The following is a 23643-nucleotide window of genomic DNA, read 5'->3' as shown; positions in this document are numbered from 1 at the left end:
ATTTACGTTCTCTCGTCTATGAGATTCCTTCCTTTCTTTCAGCTTCATTTTTTATTCTTTATTTTCTTGCGGGTAACCGATTCACCGTCTCTGAAACGGAAAGGAAGATGTCGCGAGATTTTTATCGATTCGAAAAGATTCTCGTGTCTTACCTTCTTCAAGGGAATTCGCGATGGGAACGTAGAATCTTTGCCACGCGACTGCCATTGGAATGTTTTTGCCACCTAATTAAATTGTTTAGTGACCGAAGCTGCCATAATTGTTCCTAGTCATTTAAAAAATTTTAGTAAGAAAATTTAACTGAATGCAATATTTAATAAATAAAATTATAATACGTAAAGGTTAAAAAGGATACGTTTGTTTAGAAGCTTCTCAAGGTTCTCCCGAGTTAGGGTGTTTTTCAACAAACTACTGCATCCCCCTACGTTTTGTGTAAAGAATAAGGGTTGTTTGTTCGCTCATCTTCGATAAATATTGCACAACCGTGGCTAACACCGTGATGCTGTAAGTTTAATATTTACTGTAACTATGTAGCGCTAATCACGAGAGAATGGAAGCAAAATTTTCTTCTTTTCTTGTCAATGATCATGCTAATCATAGCTTGTGTAGGTACCTTAAAAAATTCTGGACAGAGTTTATTTTGGCATCGATGTTTTATGTTTTATACAGAAATGTACCCAGTATTTGTTTATCCTTAGTTTTTGCTATAATCTTTTCTTTAGTTACAAGAAAGTATTTTAATTAACAATATGCTAGTAATGAAGGAATCCCTCAAAAACTAAAATGATTCTAGATATTCATATTTATAATTTAATTCATTTGTAAAGAGTAATAAAAGGTAACAACTTAACCGAAATTGTCATACATACTTCCTTATACCTAAATTTAATGTTATTGTGTAATATATGCTTTATGAAAGTTTTATGAAGTAATTATACAGACATAATTCAAGGCTAACACTGCTCGTATGCCATCTGCACAAAAATTTAACACACTTCATAATTATTACTCTTTAATTACTTTCGTACACATATCTTCAAAAAGATTAAATAAAAAGATTTTTTTAATTTTTTTATTTCACCTGAGCATTTCTTGAAGGAATGTGTTTATCTACACGTTCGAATGGAGAACCTACAGATTTAATTTCGACAAGTTCAAATTTGATCCTACCATGCTATTTAAGGGTTAAACATTATTTCGCGAAGGGTGAATTTGGTATTCTTGAAGATTGTAACGATCTAATTAAATTTCTCTTAATGAAAGAAAGTGTGATTCAGTGGCAATAATGAATAATCGAAGGAGGAACGAGAAAGAGAAAGAAAGAAGAGTCATCGTCGAAGAAAGGAGGCTGCAGGTTCTCAAATTGCAATGAAACCGGGCACCGACGCGTCGCGTGGGTTTCGTATGACGACCAGACCACCGATGACGATGCTGTTTTTCTTTCGCCCCGAATATACTTCATCCCTTATGATCTAACTTTGCATTTGACAGGTCACCGATCAACATGACGCAACCAATTACAAGGTAATTTCATTCGAAATGCTCAAGCAGAAATCATTAAAAGAAGAGAACACAAAATATTTGTATCAACAGTTTTGCAATACAATATTGGAACGGGAAGGATAAACAATGAAGAGTTTATAAAATAATTATATTTCTCAACACATATTTCAGTCTCAAAGAAGAGCGCATTAATAAATTATAGGTACCTGACTTGCTTCACCTTATAATACAATCCTAAATTTAAAAAAACTTACTAATTAAAATACTACTATTTTACAAAATTTACAATCTTCCTATTATTTACAAGAATTTCTTAAAACTGTCTCTGTATGATCACCATCACATACGATAAATACAAAAGAAGAAGAAAAAGAAGCTAATGTTTTAATTGAAAGCATATTTTTGTTGAAACGAAATTCTATAACTATAGCTTATGAAACTGTCCATTCGTCACAATAAACGATAAACAATATCAATCTGAGAATCACAAAAGAACCTAATACCTCAATTTTTCATTAATTTCATTAACACAGTTCGGAATATCTTAAAAATATATTTTCACGTGGGAAAATAATTCATTCTCATTGCAACAAATCGTACAGAGCTGTGATATAAGACTGTGCCATTTGGAGAGTTTCGTATTTGGACAATTGTCTATCGTTGCCCAAAGATGGAAGATAAGCCCTCAGTCTGTCGAAGGCTTTATTCAAATTCTGCATTCGTCTTCTTTCCCTTGCGTTCGCCGCCAGTCTGCGTTTCCTAACGATCGTCGAGTTCACGTATTTACCTCTTCTTCTAACACCACTGCCTCCGTTTCCGGATCCCACGTGATCTGGACTGTCGCTCATCTCAGCCTCGTCTTCGCTATCAGCGTCCACGATTCTATCTGAGAAACTACTAGAATTGCTGATCACACTACCTCGACACGATTGTGCCTTCTCGTGATCCGTTTCGATCTCGACATCCCCGGTTCCATCGGTGTCCGCGTCCATACTATTTACTTCCTCCGTTAGATCCACCATGTTCGTATTATGCTTCGTCTCGGTGCCCATTGCGGATTGATTCCTCTTCGTGGTGTACCTCTTGTTCAATTCATCCACCGAGCCTAGGATACGGTAGGTAACCGAAGTGGTGATCGTGTCAGGTTCGGATAGGGTCGTGGCAGGACTAACCGATCTGAGACTGGCAGTTGGACTTGGCGTGTGCCAGCCGTCACTGTGATTCCCGTCATAGACGATGCACTGGGGTACCGTGATCGTGCTTACCGGAGGGAGATCAGTCTTGCTCTTCGAATAAGGATAACTCGGTAAGTCCAGGTAGGTGCAGGATACAACTTCGTCTTCTCTAGGTGGGAACATGTATCCGTAACGAAACATCTCCTGCAATTCCATCGCACCGAAATTGAAGATGATACGTTCACTTGAACAGGTATGTGAACCTTCTTCGTCGATTCCTTCACTGTATTTCCACTGTGTCGTCACGGAATCACGATTAGATTATTCTGTTCGAACGTAGTCTTCTTAGATAGAATTCGCGATAGAAGTAGAATTCTCTTGATCGTTTCACGATGATTCTCTTCAGGTTCTCTGTGTGCACATACCGACTCGGCTGTCGGGGTGTTTCTGAAGTCGGCAGGCACAGTGGCGGGGAATTTATGCGTTTTCGGAGCGAGGCACCCTCGTGCAGCACGTGCCGTCTGACCAATGAACACTCGTCTGGTGTCCCCACCACTTTTACCATGAAGTAGGGCCAACCAGGTCGGAGTATGCGAATGGCTAGTGCAACAGGTGGCATCGGCGCCTCCAACCTACACGATCATGTACACAGCCATTACGTTAGGCCCTTTCGAATGCATGTGTATGGACATGTGCAAGCTCTGTTCACTGCACATTATGCACACCTATACGTTCCACGCGAAGTTGGCCCAACCGTGACCAACTACCTGTTGGTTGATATACTTCATCGGTAATTCGTTGAAGATTATATTGAAAAATGGTCTTCTTCAAGAAGCAAATTGTAGTACTTTGTTCGTTCAGGGAAAGTTTACTGGATAAATGTAACGATTTGAAGCACACTATGCATTTCAATTGAGGATTTAAATGGAATATCGAGATTATTTGATTAAATTGTATGAAGATTTTTAATATATGGAATGTTTCATGGTCCACTTGAGATTCTTATCAAACGCACATTTTTAATTAATTGGGAGAATTTCATTTAATTATCATTAGATGAATCTGAATAGTAATATTGAGAAAAATTGAATGGATAAATACCTTTAAGCAATAAGTATTGAAGGGATGATGGAATGGAACCGGCTGCAATGAGGAACGCGGTCCAGCGCAAATTTACCTTGGGAAAAGAACGGATCGTATCTTGAAAAGGGTGCAAATACCTCAGGGGCGTAAGGTCCAGTTACATTTTTACTCGCTCAATTAGCGAAAACAGGTAGGATAAAGTTTGCGGCGAGCACGACGGTGGTCCGAAGCAACCCGATCTCTGTCATTCCCTTCGGACGCAGCCGTGTTGGATTTCGGGATCGTCCCGCCGTCGTCCTAAAATTCTTCCTAAGTAGCGACACGATAATCCCATGCTTAAAAACCTTTAGTACTTTTCATACCTTTAACGAGAACAATCGTGCGATCGGTAAATGCTGAATTTTTTGTCTCCCACGATAGATAGGATCTTCGGTACCCATTCTGTAAATTTAACGTCTTAAATGATTTGTAGATCAAGGTACAAAAAGAAATGTAAAAAATTGAATAATAATTGATAGGGATTTCTCAAAGAAATGTTTTTTGTTACATCTAAATAGTTGTGCGATTTTCACGCGAGAGTATTCGTCCGTCGAATTAGGGTGCAATTTAAAAATTGATTGCTTCCATCTATTATCTTCTTGTTTTAGAACGGAACTGGGACGGAACCAATAATTAGGACTACGAAATGCACGCTTGTCTGTGCCTATCCTTGCTCGGTTCACCTACAACATTATCTCGCTTTCGACCTTCTGTTTTCATCTTTTTGCTTACCTGCTTACCCATGGTGGTTGTAGCTGTTCAACCCACTCATCCTGTCTTTGCTCGTCAGAACCTTGCTAAAGAATTCCCAATTTTTCTCTTAATTGGTCTTAGTTAAATTTGAAATAAATTAATATGAAATTTTCTTAATAGCATCTACTTTTCTAAATAAATAAAAAAAAAATTAATTATCAGTTGCATTTCTTTTCATCAGCAGTGTATTGATACCCAATACAATAAATTAATTGAAATCACTAATTAATTTCTTGTATTCCACGATTATAAGGAGTAGAATAATGAAGAAAAAAACAAAACAGAACTTTGATAAGATGAAAAAAAGGGAAACTGAGAGAGACAAAAACTGAAGCAACAGAAGGCCTGGAGCCAAAATGGCCGAGGTAGGTCCGATGGTGAGGATGCGCCCTGGGCGTGAGTCGAGTAATTAAATACAAAATGTACTCATTTGTGAGCTCGGTGGCAAATAACATGTTACCCGGCAACTAGCGATAATTTATGAGAGCACCGTATGACGCTATCTGTCTGACCCTCCACGAAGTTCGACTACATGGCCAGGCCTATTCAATGAATATGCATTTAGCAATAGAGATGTAAGCTTTTGCAGACAAATGTAGGTCTAGAAATCGAATTATTACCATTTATTTCACTTCATCTCCTCCCATTTTCTCTTCTTTTCCTAGGATTTTCCATTTCATTAATAATTCATTAGACAGAGGTGTATCTTCTGAAACAGTAAATTGATTTCTTGATTGATAACGAAGGTTCTGAAATTCTTTTCTTCTAATTTCTTGTAGTTATTGAATTAAATTTGTGATGCCAGCCACTGATGACCCTTACAATAGTTGCTCCAATTTTGTTCATTAAAAAATCTCCAATCGGGGTGATCTAATTTTTCGCTATGCCATCATAACTGGTTAGACGAATTGTGACAGCCATGACTCTGACACCTGTGTTCCTAAACAGAAATCACGTGCTATCAAAAACATACATCAAAAAGTTGTATACCACAACGAGCTAACCATTCATCTATGCATTCCGAGTTGCCGTGTCTAGAACCAGACAGGAGAAGACTCATCGAAGCTTGTTAAGGGGTGCGTGCCGAACTGATTCTCAGAATACAATTACCACATTATCCGGTTCCGCTTTCAAATTCCTTATTTTGTCCTTTCTGGCTGAGCCGACATCGTTTCGTTCCTATTTATGTTTAAACACCAAGGATTATTATTAACTATCGAATAATACAAGCGATTTTTATGAATTTATTTCTTGAAACAATGAAACAAAAAATTAAAAAAAGGCCTATGTGAATTTGAAATATCACTTTAAAAATATTTGTTAAAATTTGGTACCTATATTCGGACATGCTACGGTGTCTGAATATTAATATAAAATAAATATAGAAGGACGACCACCAACGGGTCCGTCGATGTCTTCCGGATACAAAACCGATTATGGACAATAACTTTATTTTCCCCTGACTCCAGTTTCTCATACTTGGCGCGTTTGAACGTACCGACATGCCGCCTAGTTATTTGTGCACGCTCCGATATACCATTTCGGGGACGTAATCGCTAATCATTCGTCAGATTTCAAAGAAAGGGACAAAGTCACAAATAAGGACTAGTTTGGAAGTTACTTCGGTTTTCGGCTGCCGCTTCGACCACCTAACTATGCTTGTTGGCTGATTTTACGGTTTCTACGAAACTATGGATGGCAACTATCGTAGGGGTCACCCGTGACCGACGCCACAAATTTCATATAATCCGATAATTGAAAGAAATTAAAGAAGGTTCAATGTACCATTAGTATCGTATTAACCTTAGAAAACCCCTCACCCTACTTGTTATTTTATAAAATATTGAAATAAACATGTTGGCGAAGTTTCTTACCAGCATCAATCGGTCAAATTTAATTCAGAAATCCCTCGCATCGTTACGGACGTAATATATGTATCGTAATATGGTAACAACCGTGTTGAACCAGCCCACAGGAAGGTAGTCTCGTAATTAACTTAAGCCTAATAGAGCGTTTAGTAGAGGATACTTTGAGGTAGGTCCATTGTATTAGCATAAATCATGGAGGCAAATCTCCGGACGGTAGATGAGCAACAGTTTATCATACTTCACAAATGAAGGGGTTACCACGCTGTTATAAGTCGCTCGTAATTACGTCAGTAGATGTTCCCGAAGGATTTTCCGGCGTGACGGTCAGTCGTAAACGCGTTAAAATTTTTCTACGTTCCGTATACCTGGATATGGATCTACAAAAAGAAAGATGCTTCCTAATCGAATAAAGCCATACTACTAATGTACAAAAGAAAATTTTAAAAAATTACAATTTTTTTATATTTTTACCTTTAATATATATAAAAATTAAAATATAAAAATCCTATGTTGAACGATGGACAACATAGATTCCATAAGTCAACTCAATAATCTTTTGCCATATTTATGGCAATGTTTCAAACTTTCCATTATACAATAGAATTTGAGTAATTTTGAAACGTCTAATACAATTTTAATTCCTTTACCGTGCCGACTTTCTTCCTTGATCTTCGGGAATAAGAACCGTGACCAGGTTCCAGTTTAATTATCTAAAGTTCTCGGCGGCCCGAAAACGAAATCAGTCGATGCAACGATTTTGATCTAAAAATGGGGGATTTTTATGGGTTTCGGGAAAGCTAGTATGGATATATGAGATCTCAGGCCCCGAATACCTATCCCTCTGCGTTTACCTATATTTGGGGTTGAAAACCCTTCCCACAGAAGAGACCTCCAAAGGAAGGGGCGGTGAATTGAAAATATATTTTTACGCCCCGAATTCACGAAAACAAAACGTTCGCTTAAAATCTGTACAAATAACTTTTAGAAAAATTAAATGAAAGACAAGAGAATATTTGCAAATTTAAATGAGTGAAATTGGTGATCGCACACCTCGGGGGCACTTTTTAATAGTAACAAGTATGCAATCTTTAGAAACTACTGCAGAGTAGCGCTTTTATATTCAGGACCACACAGGTAGTCGGCGAGCATTAAGTTTTGCATACAGATACCGGCAACAATCATCGGTAACGCTATATTCAATTTTTATATTGAATATTAAAGCGGTTCCGCATCTTATTACCGGCAACTACCCCGGCGAGTGTTCAAATTTTATACTCTCATTAGGATATAATACATTGTAGCTAATATTTATTGATCAGAAATCATGAAGATTTAATGAACAAGAGCATCTTGACTTTCATACGTTTCCATTGAAATCGTACGATTTTTCGTAGAAAGCATAATTTAAAAATTATCCAAGATGTGCATGCTAAATGTCTCACGCGTGACAAACGGAATTATATAGATCGAAGAAGAAGATTTCGGCCACGACCGAAACCGCTCTGATTAACGTCAATGACGAGATAAATGGTTAAACGTCCTAACCTGTCCAAAATATGTAATACAATGGTGACGCGATACCAAAGATTTTTTGGCGCTACAGTAAAACGAACCGAAGCAATTCAACGCCATAGAAATGCTAACGCGCCTTAGAATTATCAAAGGAGCCGCTTTTGCCAATGATCTACCGTGTCAAATGGAACAAACGTTGCCGTATAATCTCGCGTGCCCACGAGTTTCGTTCTTGCGAACTTTCAGAATGTTATAAATTAGTACATAGAACTACATCCTACGATTGTCTGCACTTTCCTTTCTTTCGAACCTCCCTTTTGTTTCTTCCCTTTTCTTCGTCTCTTTTTGTTTTTTTAATAATTCAAGAAATTCGTTTAAAAGAAAATCTTTCAAAGTTTTCTCACGAAAATTTGCCTCAAAATTTTTTTTTTTATGGAATATTAAATTATAAGTAAGAATGTATTTCCATTGACTTTATAAAGCTATTCGTGACAGCGAGAAGTGGAAGTAAGTTGAAAGTTGCAAATTGCTATCATCTCTTGACTGGTTCGAAAATCACCGCGTTTACGCAAATTATTGCCGAAAGGAACAAACAATTTATCCTTCGAATTTCCATAATTCGTGGACAAGTAGCTCGAGCTTCTGTTTTCAACATCCACGAATAGTTTAAATATCAGCAATCATTTTAATTGCCCCATAACTATTCTATTATCATTTTTCCAATAGCATAGTTGATTAAATAAAAAACGTAAAATGAAATTTTCATAAGCACAAGTGCATGCTCGGTTCACATGTTTAACCCTTTGAAGACTGAGCGACTCAAAAATTCATGTAATACACCCTTGGAAAATTGAAAGTACCCAATGTGAATTTTAGAAATCTTAATAATGGCTATATTTTCTTAAAATAAAAAAATATTTATACTTTGCGAACAATACTAACCTGCAGTTAGAAATGACGTAGCCGTGAGTAGACAAAAATTGTAAAAAGCAGGGAAGAAAGGAAGTAACGATGAAATTTTTCGTAAGCATAAAGGCATGGAAGGTCAGTTCGCGTGTTTAAAAAGCGTGACCATGGCTGTTGAGGTGGCGGCGGCAGTGGTGATGCTGATTATGGCAGACAACGATCGGAAGCAACTTAAGGGCGGGGAAACGGAATCGAGGACTAGCAGCACGCGCCAGCCACACGCCTCGAGTCTTCTTGGGCCTTTTGCCTTCATCCTCAGACACGTACACCTGGGACAGTTGGCAAGCGAGAGACAAAACCGGGCAATGTCTACTAGACAGTGTCTTCTTTTCTTCGGCAAAAACTGAGAGAAATAAAAAAAAGAACAAGTTAAATATAAATAATAGCCAGAAACACGACTCGATGCACTTGTATTCTATTTTAAATAAATGAAGATATTTTAACTTATCTTTGTAGATCGTACAAATTCATTGGTCGCAGGGTTGATAAAATGGTACGTTCTTCGAAGAAATGGCCGACTTCGAGGTATACCTAAGTTGTTATGCAGTAAGGACACGGGGACATTAATAGCGGAAACGTAGTCACAACGATCTTTCGAGGATACATGATTTCCTTGGATGGTAGTTTGGCGGACGGTAGGTAGATTAAACCCTCGAGGCAGCGGGTGCAGCCTGCTTACCGTATGCTTCCCATATGGCTCGTCCTCCCTCGAAAAAGCGACCCGTGGAGGCTCGCGCGCCTCATTCACCCTCCCCTATTAGCTTACCTTCTCACTACCCTTTACCTTAGAATCCTCCTAGTAGGTGTAACCATACTTTCAACTAACAGATGAGATTATGCCAAATCACGCTGACATTTGCTGATCATAAGAATTATAGAATTTGGCTCTCTTAACCTGCAGGAAATCTTTAGAAGTAAATATAAAATTTAAATGTATAATATTTCTACTGTTGAACTGTAGAAGCCATACCCATTAGGGCTTTAGGAGGAAATTCTGGAAATTGGTAGTATAGAAAGAACTTCTTCCATGACGTCTAATGATTGTCTCATTTAATTAAAACTACCAAGTGTAATACCTTGCTTCACTTTTGGACCATCTCGAGAAGCGGAAATTGATGGTAATGTGTTGAAAGGAGGAAACAGATAATTTAAATTACACCTTCGCTTCTTCACACGCTACATGACCGTCAATTTTATCTGAAATTAGTCGAATAGGATCGTGAGATTCATAAGGCTTAATTTAAGACAGAGGTTCAGATCACTCTGGATAAATGCGAGTTAAGTATATAAGTAAAACCAACAAACGCGTTATACCGATCACCGATCAAGGTGATCGCACAACCATCACTAGCAGCACCTCCTCCGGATGTGGGCGGCGCTGGTCTTCGATAGTCTCGTCAGACGTTATCGTGAATTACTCGTTAGTTCGTGAGAACTGCTTAAATTCCCTTTGTTGTCTTAAACCGGTTTATATTACAATTTTTGCCGTGAAAATGAGTACGAAATTTCGTCCAGTTCCAGCCCGTAACTTCCATTCGAGAACACATTTCACCAGGAGGATCTGAAAAATGTTGACGTTAGAAACAAATTTTTGAATCGTACAGTGAAATTTTTATTTATATATAATATATTTTTATCTGACCAATCTGCTAAAAACAGATTATATTGCATGTATTAAACCCCGTTGCTTTCCCAAGATCGTCTCAGTATCTGTCGTGTAGTTTCTTCTATTGGACAAATGACCCAAGATGTAAATCGGTAAAATAGCATAGGAGAACCTGTGAACTGTCATTGGTAGTTTTTGTTTGAGAAATAAATATTAGTCGATTCGATCCTCCGATAACACATCCGCGTTAAAATAGGTGCGAAGACCGTTTTTAAGACAACACTGCGAAGATCGGCGAAGGATTATAGAATTCTAGCTTCCCATCCCTTTCTGTTATACAAACCCGACATACTTTTCTATCCCTTTTCTCTCATGGGAATAGGCACGATCAGATTGTCAACAGTACCACGAGAAAAAGAAAAGGAAGTTTAAGGAAATTTAGTGCTACCACTTCCTCTAGTGAGATATCCCAGTTAGCTAAAAAATGTCGCATCAAAAAACACGACCTTTCTTCGGAATGCATAGTCAATGAGAGGATTAGGTTCACGATAAGATTCGGTAAATTTGCACTTTTGTTTGTTCGTCATTAGAAAATTTCTCCTTCGTCCTTGGATTACCATTTTTCAGAATAATTTCCCAAATGTTTTGTAACAAATTCCTTTTAATATAATTATTTAAAAATGTATGCAATTCTCTATTGTCTCGTCAGACATTACAAAATAAATTTATTTGCACTTACCAATTCGGTAAAATGGTACTAAAATAAAATATTGGTCTTAGGAAACCATCTACCCAGAGAAGGGTTAAAAATGGTACCAAGGAAGCCAGAAAATCAGGTTCTATTAACAATAATGTGATATTTGAATGAATTTGCAAGAACGCTTACAGGTGTCAACATTTTCGATGAGACATCGGACACCGATGTCACGGTTCCTCTTGTTCTAAGTAGCCCGGGTGGTCCTCTCACCTCTTTTGATCCTATCTTTGGACGATCTCGGGATCAGCTTCAGCGACGAGCTTACTGCTACTTACTAAGGCGGTACATAGATGAGAAGCAGATGCCTGAGATGAAATCGTCTGCGTGTAACATAAAAGAATTACACGTCTCGTGAGAGTCCCGTGAGATTCTTGTAACGTACCTGACGGTGGATCAAAGGGTAAAACACGTGTTACAAATCCGTAAAGACCAATTAAAAAGTACAAGATAATTAGCAAACAAGAAGTAGCAATTACCATCTAATTATATTATTTCAATTTTAAAAATTCATCGACCAAAGTTACTGATATGTGGCATCAGTCATCAAAGTGTTAAATGCAACCCCAAATGAGAGTCTGTAACATAAAATGAAACGGTGTGGTATGTTTAATTTCATGTACGATCACCGGTCATTCTTGTTTCCGAATTATTCTACCGCTTACCAGAATGTTTTTACAGCCTGTGCCTGTTCTCATCGCTGGTGCAGCTATAACCGTTTTTGAGGGTCGTATTGTAAAGTCATGCCGCTCTCGTGCGGTCACGTGCGCATTGAGCCATCAAGACAGATATATTGAGGAAGAGGCGGTACGCTTATTACAGACGACTCTTTCTCGGCCACAAATCAAATAACATTTTACTTCGGCTGATAGCCAGGTTACGTTGCTAAGAACGAAGACACGATTCCTTTTTTTTAGAGATATCGATATGGTTCCATCATCATTTTCATTGATAATTTAGAAAATCTGTAATAGAGCTGTCGATATAGAACTTCTACTATTTGAATTTCTTTTTAGGCCTTTTGATACTCTTTGGCTCTCCTCGATTCGTGCCGATTCTTTTTTATTTAAAAATATAAATAATTAATAAAAACTTAAGTCTATACTAGAATTATTTTTAATTCCGTGTTCTCTTTCATTCAGATATAAAGACTCTGCAAGAAAACAAATTTTCATAAAAAATTACCTGAAATTAGAAAATAAAATACAGTGTGCGTTAGGTGATTGGACTACCTGGTTTTATATGACGCGTGTGGTAGAGTTCCCAAATAATATGGATGCCGAGGAAGGGATAAGCCAGCAGAGAAAATTATCCCGTCAGGGTAGAAGGTGAAACGCGCGTCTCGCACTTACGTCCGCCCACGCCTGCAACTCGTTATGACTCTAAAGATATTCACAATACGCGTTTCGTGACCCTGTCAGCGTTTTACCACCTTTAGTATCTTTAAATTGTAATCTGATAATAGCAGACCGGGGCCATGATGTTAACTGGATTGGATTTTAACAAGACACGGTTCCTTTCGCGTCGCGCGGATAAATTAGAAAAAATGAGAAAATAATTGCTGATGATATTTTTACTGTCAGTTAAGAGAGTGGCGTAAAACAAATTTTTAATAATGTATACCTCTTGTACAACAATCTTATATTATTCAATTTTGGTAAAATAATTGTAATTAAAATAAATTTCTATGTTACTGTATTATAATTTATGATCAATCGATTTAAAATCGAAGGATGAAAAAGATTACAGTAAATTCCCCGCCTACCGACGCATCTTCAACCGTTTAATCTAATAAAGCAATTAATAACTAATAACTTAATACGCTTCATCTTGGAAGAAGTCCATAATTACATACTCTTTAATTACATGTATCCTATGTTCGATCGAATCGGCGTTATTTGATTATCGTCTGAATTAACGAAGAGGCGGAACTGTTTGTTTTTGGGACACTGATGAACCTCCGAGAAGCGAAATTTATAACACGAAATCTTGATCGACGTTTTGGTGATCCATAGAAAAAGAAATAAAACAAATTTGATTTATTTCGATTATTTCTAGCAAAATTAATTTTCTTCTAATTATATATATTTGATGATGATGTTATGAATGTATATCACATTTATTCGAATGTTGAGTTCAAGATTCAGCAAATAAAATCACTGTTTCATGTAATTATTTTCGCAACTGTGTTATTATAAGGCACGCGACTATAATTATCTCAAATTATGACTCGTGCTCCCTGTTTTCCATACACAAATCAAACACGTGTGCAAACATTTCAAGCTATTGAAAGAAGACAATTTTTATTAAAGAAGAAATAAATAACTATAATATTCTAATACCCAATTTTGGAAAGCAAAGATATGCTCTTAATCTACTAATAAATTTAATCCATTTATTAATCATTTAATGATTCAAAATTCTGCGTTGCAATTTGACGTTTCAAAAAGCACAACAGTATAAGTGAAGAAATACCTTTGAACCTTTCAACACCTCTTATATAACAATAGGTGTTAACATGATACCGACAGGTGGAATAAAGAAAAACTAAATAAACCTTTCATCGTTTTCATAACGATCAAAAATCGAAGACTCAGGGGATCGAACCGAAAAAGTAAAAGGAATCCGCGATCGATGGTCGTATTCCAAATAACATCGGTAGGTGATGGCGATGCGAATCGTCTTGTCAAAGAAGGTTCTGTATAAAAATCTTGTTCTGGAACGTGAACGTGCCGGTTCAACGTGACTCGAAGCACAACACTCGAAGGATCAGGAGGAGTTCGATCGATTCTCCTTCGAATTTCTAGCCGTACCCTATATATTTAGCATATCCTCCATAACTGACAGCATGTTATTTCACCAACAAATAATACGCAAGAACCATTGTGTATCCGGCGAAAGAGCACTTGAGATTGGAGGGCACCCTTAAACGCTTTTAAACACACGCGGAACGGGACGAAAGGGTGTTGGAGGGCGGCCAACAGAGAGCCGAGGACAGAGGGTGAGCACGGCTACGTGGAAACGTGCGGTCTCGCTACCTGCTAAATTACTACAACCGACAAGCAACCAGAAAAGAATACTTTTCTCCTCGGCCTCCAATTATCGCGCATCGAAGGATCTGGCCGATGACCAAGATACACTGCATCCAACCACTTGTACGACACTCGTTTTTTTCTTAAAATTCTTGATTTTCAGGTATTTCTATATTAAAAATAAGAAATAAATGAATGCTAATTATTGTATCTACATTTAAAATTCATCCATGCAACCCTGTAGTGCCATGGAGGAACCAGTAAATATACTACCATTGCTTATATTAAACATTTTTCTCAGGCAACAAGCATTGAAAAAAAAAAAAAAAAAAAAATCGATAATTGATCCTAATAGTCAAATATGATAGCCATTAGTTAAGTTTCAAGTACAAAGCTCGTATTGCATCTCCGATTTCTGCTACTCGCATCGAATCACGGATCAAAGATCTCATCCCATCGTTCAAACTCTGTTCACCTTTACCTTCTTCGTGTTCTTTTCTTTCCTCTTCTTTACCATCCACCGAGATTCTTCGTTTCTTTCTATCCTATCTTAACCAAAAGGTTCCCACGACTTTTCGGCTTGAACTGAACCACTATCGCTTCTTCTTTCTTCTTTTTCATGGTATTACCTTTTTCAATAAAAACAACAGAATTTATTTAATATTAAAAATGAAAGATGTAAGCGTAAATAATCACTAACATTTAAACGATTTAAAAATAATTCTCATATATAAAACATTAACAATACATGTCAGACGAAAAGATAAATCTTTATAACTTCTCAATCCCTTTTATGCTAATTACTTATAATGGGGGACTATCATACTTAAATTATGATGTATCTGAAAACGAGCGTCACATTAGGGTGTACCAGTCCAACGAAAGGGATTAGTATTAGCATTATTTACTAGGCATTAGTTTGTAGTCCGACAAGGATAATACGTTTTAATTCAACGAATCGTGGCTGTCGTCTTAAGCTCGTTATTCGCGCATATATTTTACAAGATTAGGATTCATCAAAACTTTCCTAAGTGGCCGGTATCGTGATTCAAGCTTTGTGACCTTTTCGTTTCGTCGCGACGATTAAAAGGGCCAAGAAAAAGGAAAAGAAAAATGAAAAGAGGAGTCAACAATAAACCGAGTCATCACTTTACTGGGTGAGCCAACTAAACAGAGATAAGCGGATTATGCTGTTCTCGTCGTATCGAAAGGAAGACCAAACTAGAAATTGCAAACTGGTCTGCAGAACTTCTGCTGTATTATAGGATTATCATTAATCACTCTGACAAAATAGTAATTTAAAATCTACAACTTTAACTCTTCAAGGTTTATGATTTTGTTAAATTGTAACATCAAAGAAGAAATGTATAATATATAGGTTTATATTTTATAAATAATATGAAAGATATATCAATTACGTCTGTATTTGTGTCAGAATGTTGTATATTGATGAATCTAAGGAAGAAGAAAGAAGGAGGAAGGAAGAAACGATTAACTTTCCCAAAGTCTGAAACCACTATACAGTGCCAGACCTACGTCGAAGTTGAGGAAAGTCCGTTAATTGACGCCAGAAGGAAAAAATTGATTTCCAGAAGCCTTAAACGACCGACATTTGAAAATAACTCTCCAAAATCATGGTGGCCTGAAACCTCTCGAGCAATTTGTATTCGACAGAACAATTCATAATCGTTGTACTCGAGAATCTCTCGAATGTAAACAAAAAATAAGTTACCATTTCGTAAATTAAATCAGCAAAAAAACGTGTTAATTCATTAAAAAAGAAGAAAGACAAAAAGAAATTAATCGAAGACAAACCAAATAGAAAATAGCTCTAGCTATTTAAATTCATTAAGAAGTTAAATCCTCAAAGTCTTCCTTAACTAAATATCTTTCTCGAAAATTAGTCTTGAGTGGTAAAACATCAGTAGCTTAGTGATTAGGATTAAGAAAACATTCTTTTGAAATAAGAAGATGGCGCCGAACAAGGATTTTAGTCAAGTCCAGACAGGTAAAAATGCTTCTGTCAGCAAATTTTGAAAACACTGATGAAGCTTGTTAAAAACACCTCCAAATCATTTTGTAAATTTATTTTGCAAAATTGACTATTTTCAATCACTGCAAGTTTCAAGATGCATTTTTTAAACTTCTCAAAGACACCAATAATAAAAGATAACTACAGAAGAGTAAGAAATTAAATTCTGAAGAATAAATAATCTCCACTAAAGTAACTTCAAGTGTAATTATTTAATTTCTTCATTCTTTCTTAATTTCTTCAATAGACGATCGTCGGTAAATTACGAGACATCAAAGTGAATAAGGCTAAAGAAGAAAAAAAAAGAAAGAAAATGAAACAATCGCTCTCTTTTTGAAAACAATCCGTGTATTGAAAACAACGGTAACAATAGACCTTCCGCCTAACTAAAGAGTCCTCGTAAAACAACAGTTCATCGAAACTAGAGGAAAAGACTGGTGGAGAAGAAAGAAGCAAAAAGAAGAGAGTATGGTTATAACGTAACAATGTGGCACCCTCCTGTGTGATAGAGTGGCTCTCAGATCGTGAGTAAAATTTCATTTTCTTCCTACTGTTATGTTGTTCCCGCCATTCGAACATTACTATGTTCTCATTTTTTAATTATATTATTAAAATTGTTGTAAAACATTTATTCTAAGGTGTAATGCAAATTGAATTGAAGCAAAGATGATCACGAATGTTCTTATCAGAAAACATTTGTAAATTTCAAATCGAACGGTTAAAATCTTTAGCTAATACGTGTGATGCATACACGCATGCAAGACAAATTACACGGTACGCATTGGCGACCTGGCGCCCCACATTCTGACGCTTGCCAAATTTCAGCGTTCAGCGAACAGTTCGCCAATTCCCAATGATTATCCACTTAAATTCCGAAGTCGCGAGTAATTATGCGAGGGTGCGAGGGTCAATTTGATAATTGCATTATTCCGTTACAAATAATTACCACCTTTCCTTGATGCAAATCTTCGGAGAAGAGCTTTCTACATTTTTCTACCTTTAATTGCACTGCATTTTCTTCTTACTTTCTCCGGTAACCACACACGTTGATAATATTCGTCTGAAAAGTTCAATAATTAAATTTAAACATCAAATTTGAAAATATCAATCCTGATCCTTTATGCTTACCTTTTTTTAAATAAAATTGTTAGATTTAATATCTTGAAGTTTCATCAGTCTAAACTGGTACATTTTGTATTTGTGGTAATTTTATATATTCATTTATTAATTTTATATAAAATATAGAGAAAATGAAAGGGCAAGTAAGACCAACTGTGTTCGACATGCAGAAGTGAAAGAGGGGAGAAGCACGCGTCTGCCACGCTCCCCGTGTATACACCTGGGACCAGTTGGCTAGCGAGAGGAATCTCTTCCACCCTAGGAACAAACAATGTCCAATTATTAACAAATTATGATTGCGAAATTAGAAATCTTCCGGAAATATAGAAACGAGGTGGTTTTTTATTACAACCAGAAACTCCTTGCTATTGATAAGGGTGTCTAATTCGCAATATTCTACGCGAAATGGAATATTTTCTTCTCATTAAAATAATCAATAAGATATGTTAAAAACAAAAATATTATCTTATAAAAATTTTAGGTAACAGCTTCAATGTGGTACTAAAAATGTTAATAAATATGAATTGTTTCTTATTTGTAAATCATCAGCACATTTTGTTTTTCTACTTCTGTATGTAATAAGGCTTGAAGGAACTCGTACGATATCGCGGAAGGAAGTGAAATTTATTCGGCTGCATGTCCCTTCAGCTTCAACGAAAGACCAATCGTTCGCAGTTCCTTCCTCGCAACAAGTTTTAAGGCTTTTATACATTTTTCAAGATAAATCTCTTATGTTGTTACTAGTGTCGCTAGTATTAAAGAGTGCCAGAAACATAGAATCACACATAGCCGAATTACAAAGAAGAAACTTCGGCAAAAGAGCCGCTAATTAAATGTCTAAGATAAGTAAACGAGAATGCCGACAGGAAGCTGGAAACAAGCGGAAAACCTAGAATAACATTAAAATCGCATTAGCTACCGCAGCCACAGTTTCCGGTCGATTTGAAAATACGTACTATGCACGTGTATCTATTTGTAATAAATGCAATTTTTAATACTTTTGTTTTTAACATACCTTCCTTTTTATTTTAAATGAAAAAGCTTGTTCTCTATTTTGAAACTATATAAGACACGACAGATTAATCTGTCATAGTTTCACATAGTTTTATAGGGATATTAAAGAATCTCCTCTGAGTAAACAGCTACGCTAAGGAAGAAATAAAAGTAAGCAGCAGCCTGGTGCCGGTTTTGGCGCTCTCTAAAACGCCTGAGCCGATGATCACATTCCAGATAACCCGGTTAACCCTTCTAGCCCATTATTATAATATTTGCCAAGCCAAAATATAGTAATTGCTTATTTGCTCGGGCCCAATTACCACAACATTCACACACATCCATGAGTTCTTCATACTAACAAGATATCTGCGCCACTCGTACCGTTTATAAAAATTCATCCACCACTTTCTCTCTGTAAAACCAATAACAATATTAGCACAAAAGATTTCAAGGATTCTGAATTTCTTTTTTACTTCATTTATAAAACTTTCATTCAAATGAAACCTAAAAGATTGTTGCGTATAATATACTTTTATTATACTGTATAAAGTTTATAAAACAGGATTCTGGTTGTTTAAAATGTTTTATTTTATAAAGTCGTAAATGAAAAATGCATAGCTATATCATAAAATAAAATATTATAGCTGGAAAAGAAATGTCCAAATTTGTATATACATATTTCTTATGGTTTCCATAATTTTAAAAGTCCATCTTCGCTATAAGAACATAGGAGATTCTGATGAGGATGATGTGTTAGACCGATAACGTCTTTTTCGTGTATCTGAAACCCAAACAGAATTTTAATGTAGCGTACATAAAGCCCGGAAGGTAACAGTACTTACATTAAGAGTTCTTTCAAGTTTTCCCGAAGACGTAGAGAAACAGTAAAGCACAAGATCTTCACCAACACAGTAAATAAATTCACCACGGGGACTTACAACTGTACACACAAAATCACCCCCCTCTCGTTTACCACTGGAAAACGACCTCACTATTTGTCCTTGCATATTCATAATAACTACTGTGTTCGAGCGATTACACACGACAAAATGTTCTGGATTTCGTGGAAGAAGATGTATGCTATTTACAGTTAAATCTGCAGCCCCTAAAGATTTATATGTACCTATACACTCTGTTGTTTTTAAACTCCAAACTTTAACAGTTCCATCTGATGATGCACTAAACAATATAGATAATAAATAAATAAATATTTCTGAAAGAAAATTGTTCAATAATTGAATAAAAATTATACCTGATTGTATTATGTCCATCTGGAGAAAAAACTACTTCATTTACGAAAGAAGCGTGTCCCCGAAATTCTTTCAAAGTTTTCCCAGATTTAAGACCATGTATCCTATATAGGGTACACAATAATGTTAGAAGTAAATTTTGACCGTAATTTCGTTTCTTTTTTAACAAACTTTTAATAACCTTATAGTAGTATCAAATGATGCTGATAAAATTTGACTATTATCCCTACTGAACTGAAGACATGTAACACCCTTAGAATGTGCCTTTTCAAACCTCCTTAAGCACTGTCCACTTTGTACCCTCCATACCTTTATTTTTCCATCTTGCCCACCCCCAGCTAACATTTCGCTGTCACGGCTAAATGCCATTGATAATACTGCTTGTTCCATCATCATGAAATTATCCTGAGCTTGATACTTCAAATCTTTTCTGATTTTACCAGTTGTGAAATTCCATACTTCAATAAACCCGTCGACAGAACCAGTAACTAAATATTGACCATCGGGCGAGAAACGTGCGCATTCTACATGAGATTTTTGACCAAATTTAATCTGTTTTGAAAGTTGTGTTGGATATTTTTCGTCTTCTTGATCGCGCACTGCCGCCTTTCCTCTGAATAAATCTATGGTAGTACCAGGTGGAAGTAAACCCTGATGCTGTTGCCATTTTAGTGCCTGGCCTAGTAATGCAAGTAATCTACTTGATGGTACTACTGATACTTCACCAGCAAGAGCTGTGGCTATATAGGCTCTTCGTTTTTCTTTTGTACTTCCATCGGGATATGCTTCACGGGGGTCGAAATATGAACGCGCGAGTAAATTTTCTATGTAGAATAATATTATGTTAAGAAAAACATAAGTAATATAAATTTATTTTTTTTATTGAAACTTAGGTTACCACACCTAAATGAATATATCTTTCAGGTTCCTGTTGTTTCATCATAATCATAGGATCTGTTTGCCTCAATAATGATCTAGCTGCTCCCAATTCTCGTAGTTCAATTAATTCCAAAACAACCTATATTAAACATATCAAATATTTATAACTTCATATATTTTTTATGATTTTTAACAATAACAAACCTGTTCATATAAATCAATAAGCTTTTTATCAGGTAGTTTTAACGACTGTATAGCTTTCAGTACTGTATCCCAATGTCCATTGTTTATATCTGCTACAAAACCATCTACACTGTCCACTGTATTCAGCGACACACCAGTCTCTTCCTATAAATATTCATATTTATTAATTTCTTTAAAGTATTATGAATATGTATTTTTATACAATAACTTTAAACTAATATACCTGTAATGTTTGTAACGTTTTAACAAGATTCGACTCTTTAAGATATTGCTGTATCAAACGAATCACGCTAAAATCAAATAAGAATTATAAGTATTTAGAATAAATATAAGGAATTTTGTTATTAAAAATAAGATAGTTACTCAGCAGATTCAATTTCAATTGACATCTTCTATAATATTATGAATACAGAGCACTGTCAGGTTATGTTATGCCGATAAACCATTGAGTTATACTGAACTATAATAAGTTATAAGCTATAGTGAATTACTGAGTTATACTATCTTCCTGATAATACTTCAACACGGTAGCTTCCTTAGGAAAAATGGCGATGTATAGCGTCGAGCATAGGAGGCTTCCCTAGGAAAAATGGCGATACTTCAGGTTTCGAGTAAAAAGCGCCTGAAACCTGCAACCCGCCCAGCACCGACGACTGAACGTCAGGTCAGCAGGGGTCGGTACAGTCATAACCAAGAATCGTTGAATAGTAGAAACTTACTTCATGCTATTCTGTTTCTCGGTACTGCAGCATTCGGCTTCGATTCTTGGTTATGACTGTACCGACCCCTGCTGACCTGACGTTCAGTCGTCGGTGCTGGGCGGGTTGCAGGTTTCAGGCGCTTTTTACTCGAATTTTTAAACGTTAATTACTGGAAAACAAAGCCGCAAACGCTATTTCGTTATTCTTGATTTTCGTCTTATTTTGATCCCTAGAATCATCCCTTAAAATTTTGCCCACCTGTTGTCGAACACCCTGTATATAGGGCTGTAATCGCCCACCACTAATGTAAAAAACACCTATGCGGGAAAATTTGAATTAATATTTACTTTGTTATTCATACTTTTTAGCTATATACCGAATTTTATAATATATTAGTTTCTTCTAAATTATTTTTTTGATATTAATATTGTCAATATTAGAGTTTTAAAGATTCTTTCTTCCACTATAACGCCATTTTACCTACAGAAACATACTGTGCTCAATGCTGTACTCTAAATTAACAAGTAATTTATGATAAAATGAGTGAAAATGTACAAGGAACATTTGTATCGGAAAAAATTTCCAAAATCAGATGGAAACACGAAGATTTTGAGGAAGCTAGCAATTTTTTAACCGGTAGTTGGGATGATCCGGTAAGGTTATTTTCTGCGGGCCTAACCTATTGCTTCCTTATGTATATACATAATAAGCTCTTTAACAATTTATAGTATTAAAACTTTTATATGCTTTAGGTAAATAAATTAACTCATTGGACATTTCAAATGAATGATGATGGTGAATCATATCCAGCAGTAGTTTCTTCATATGCTATCCTTGGAGATGTGACTGAGATAAAGGTTTTACTTATTTCATTAAGAATAAAATTATTGATTCTATTTATTAATATCTTATCAATTTTATAGTTCATCTCAAAAGATTTCTTTGTGGTGTCAACATCTATAGGTACAGTTAGACTGTTACAGATTCATGAAAATCCATATTCCCAGTTTAAAGAACACATGTCATGGGAATTCATACATAAATTTCAGTGAGTTTCATTGACAGAGATTAAATATTATATGTTAAATGTATTAAATTAATTCTCCTTTGTAGAAAAACAAGTGATTATGCATCTTGCACTGCACTATCTACCTTTGAGCAAGATATAGTTTCAGTTGGAGAAGATGGGAGGATTAATCTTTTAACTGCTGGTCAAGAATTACCAGTTAGAGTTATTGGTATTATAGAGTTATAATTTGTGTGTATGATATTGTAAAAGTAATTTTATTTATATTTCTATATATTTTCTAGATGAAGCTGATAGTTGCTCTATATATTGTGTTGATTTTTTAAGACACAATGAGATACTTACTGGAAATTTAAGAGGACACATGAAGGTTTGGGATTTAAGAAATGATCAAAATCTTCCTGCTACAACATTCATGCTCTCTGATCAAACAAAAGTATGATATTCTTAATCATATGTGACATGAATTAATTATGCACTAATAAAGAAGTACATATTTTTTTTTATAGACAGAAGCTACCAGTATTGCTCATCATCCAACTCAAAGACATATTGTTGTTGCTGGTGGTGGTGATGGTAGTTTAACAGTATGGGATTTAAGACATAATACATATCCAATGTCTCAACTTAATGCTCATGCTAAAGCTGTTAGTGAAATACTTTTCCATCCTGACAGACCAGAAAATCTATTCACTTGTTCTGCTAGTGGTGAACTATGGCACTGGAACAATTCTCAGCATTCAAAACTAAGTTTAGGTAGGTTTAACATATAGAAGAAGATTGATTACATTATTGTGAGTGTAATTTATGTTGAAATATTACTAATATTTCAGATCCTACAAACACACATTGGTTAAATACAATTGGTACAAATGGTAAAGTAAATGTAACATCTCTGTATAGCATTATGCATAAACCAATAAACAGTATTGACATTGATAGATCAACATTACTTTTTGGGTGCGATAATGAAGCAATGTATATTATCAGAGATGTAACTATTTAATACCTAGTTTATTTGAATTATATTTTTTATAATTGTAATATACTAAAAAGAAATAAATATGTTTTTTACCTTAAACGTTGTTATTTATTGTTGACCATTATTATTGGCTTATACTTCTTTAAATTTAAAATTATCTGG

General features: G+C 35.7%; 3 protein-coding genes across 3 annotated transcripts; 1 reads left to right on the top strand and 2 right to left on the bottom strand.

The window, feature by feature from the left end:
• Positions 1 to 649: 649 nt before the first annotated feature.
• On the bottom strand, positions 650 to 18901 carry ato (atonal). The gene is made up of 9 exons (XM_076690809.1): positions 17452 to 18901; positions 12492 to 17383; positions 11925 to 12412; positions 11739 to 11837; positions 8876 to 11644; positions 5558 to 5732; positions 5376 to 5493; positions 4124 to 5262; positions 650 to 4058 (listed from the first exon to the last, which is right to left on the bottom strand). Exon 9 carries the CDS (start codon positions 2892 to 2894, stop codon positions 2085 to 2087), a length of 810 nt encoding a protein of 269 aa, XP_076546924.1. The 5' UTR covers positions 2895 to 4058; positions 4124 to 5262; positions 5376 to 5493; positions 5558 to 5732; positions 8876 to 11644; positions 11739 to 11837; positions 11925 to 12412; positions 12492 to 17383; positions 17452 to 18901; the 3' UTR covers positions 650 to 2084.
• An 89-nt stretch (positions 18902 to 18990) lies between these two features.
• On the bottom strand, positions 18991 to 21288 carry Smu1 (Smu1 spliceosomal factor). Its single transcript, XM_034323222.2, has 8 exons — positions 21135 to 21288; positions 20995 to 21061; positions 20772 to 20915; positions 20592 to 20706; positions 19870 to 20512; positions 19691 to 19792; positions 19281 to 19617; positions 18991 to 19219 (listed from the first exon to the last, which is right to left on the bottom strand). The coding sequence occupies exons 1-8, from the start codon at positions 21158 to 21160 to the stop codon at positions 19121 to 19123; spliced, it is 1533 nt and encodes a 510-aa protein (XP_034179113.1). The 5' UTR covers positions 21161 to 21288; the 3' UTR covers positions 18991 to 19120.
• Positions 21289 to 21922: 634 nt separating this feature from the next.
• On the top strand, positions 21923 to 23580 carry LOC143305826 (nucleoporin Nup43-like). The gene is made up of 7 exons (XM_076690910.1): positions 21923 to 22125; positions 22225 to 22329; positions 22396 to 22520; positions 22586 to 22710; positions 22784 to 22935; positions 23009 to 23255; positions 23333 to 23580. Exons 1-7 carry the CDS (start codon positions 22012 to 22014, stop codon positions 23503 to 23505), a joined length of 1041 nt encoding a protein of 346 aa, XP_076547025.1. The 5' UTR covers positions 21923 to 22011; the 3' UTR covers positions 23506 to 23580.
• Positions 23581 to 23643: the final 63 nt, after the last annotated feature.

The sequence above is a fragment of the Osmia lignaria genome, chromosome 11 (assembly GCF_051020975.1).
Source record: "Osmia lignaria lignaria isolate PbOS001 chromosome 11, iyOsmLign1, whole genome shotgun sequence".
Lineage (NCBI taxonomy): Eukaryota > Metazoa > Arthropoda > Insecta > Hymenoptera > Megachilidae > Osmia > Osmia lignaria.
Note: the sequence above shows the minus strand (reverse complement) of the source record. Positions and strands in the feature narration are given on the sequence as shown.

Coding starts and splice junctions, on each gene's coding strand:
- LOC143305826 (XM_076690910.1), top strand. CDS start 22,012: ATGAGTGAAAATGTACAAGGAACATTTGTATCGGAAAAAATTTCCAAA. Junction 22,126..22,224: donor CCGGTAGTTGGGATGATCCG/GTAAGGTTATTT, acceptor TATATGCTTTAG/GTAAATAAATTAACTCATTG. Junction 22,330..22,395: donor GAGATGTGACTGAGATAAAG/GTTTTACTTATT, acceptor TCAATTTTATAG/TTCATCTCAAAAGATTTCTT.
- ato (XM_076690809.1), bottom strand. CDS start 2,894: ATGGAATTGCAGGAGATGTTTCGTTACGGATACATGTTCCCACCTAGA.
- Smu1 (XM_034323222.2), bottom strand. CDS start 21,160: ATGTCAATTGAAATTGAATCTGCTGA. Junction 19,618..19,690: donor GATGGACATAATACAATCAG/GTATAATTTTTA, acceptor TATATTGTTTAG/TGCATCATCAGATGGAACTG. Junction 19,220..19,280: donor AACTTGAAAGAACTCTTAAT/GTAAGTACTGTT, acceptor TTTGGGTTTCAG/ATACACGAAAAAGACGTTAT.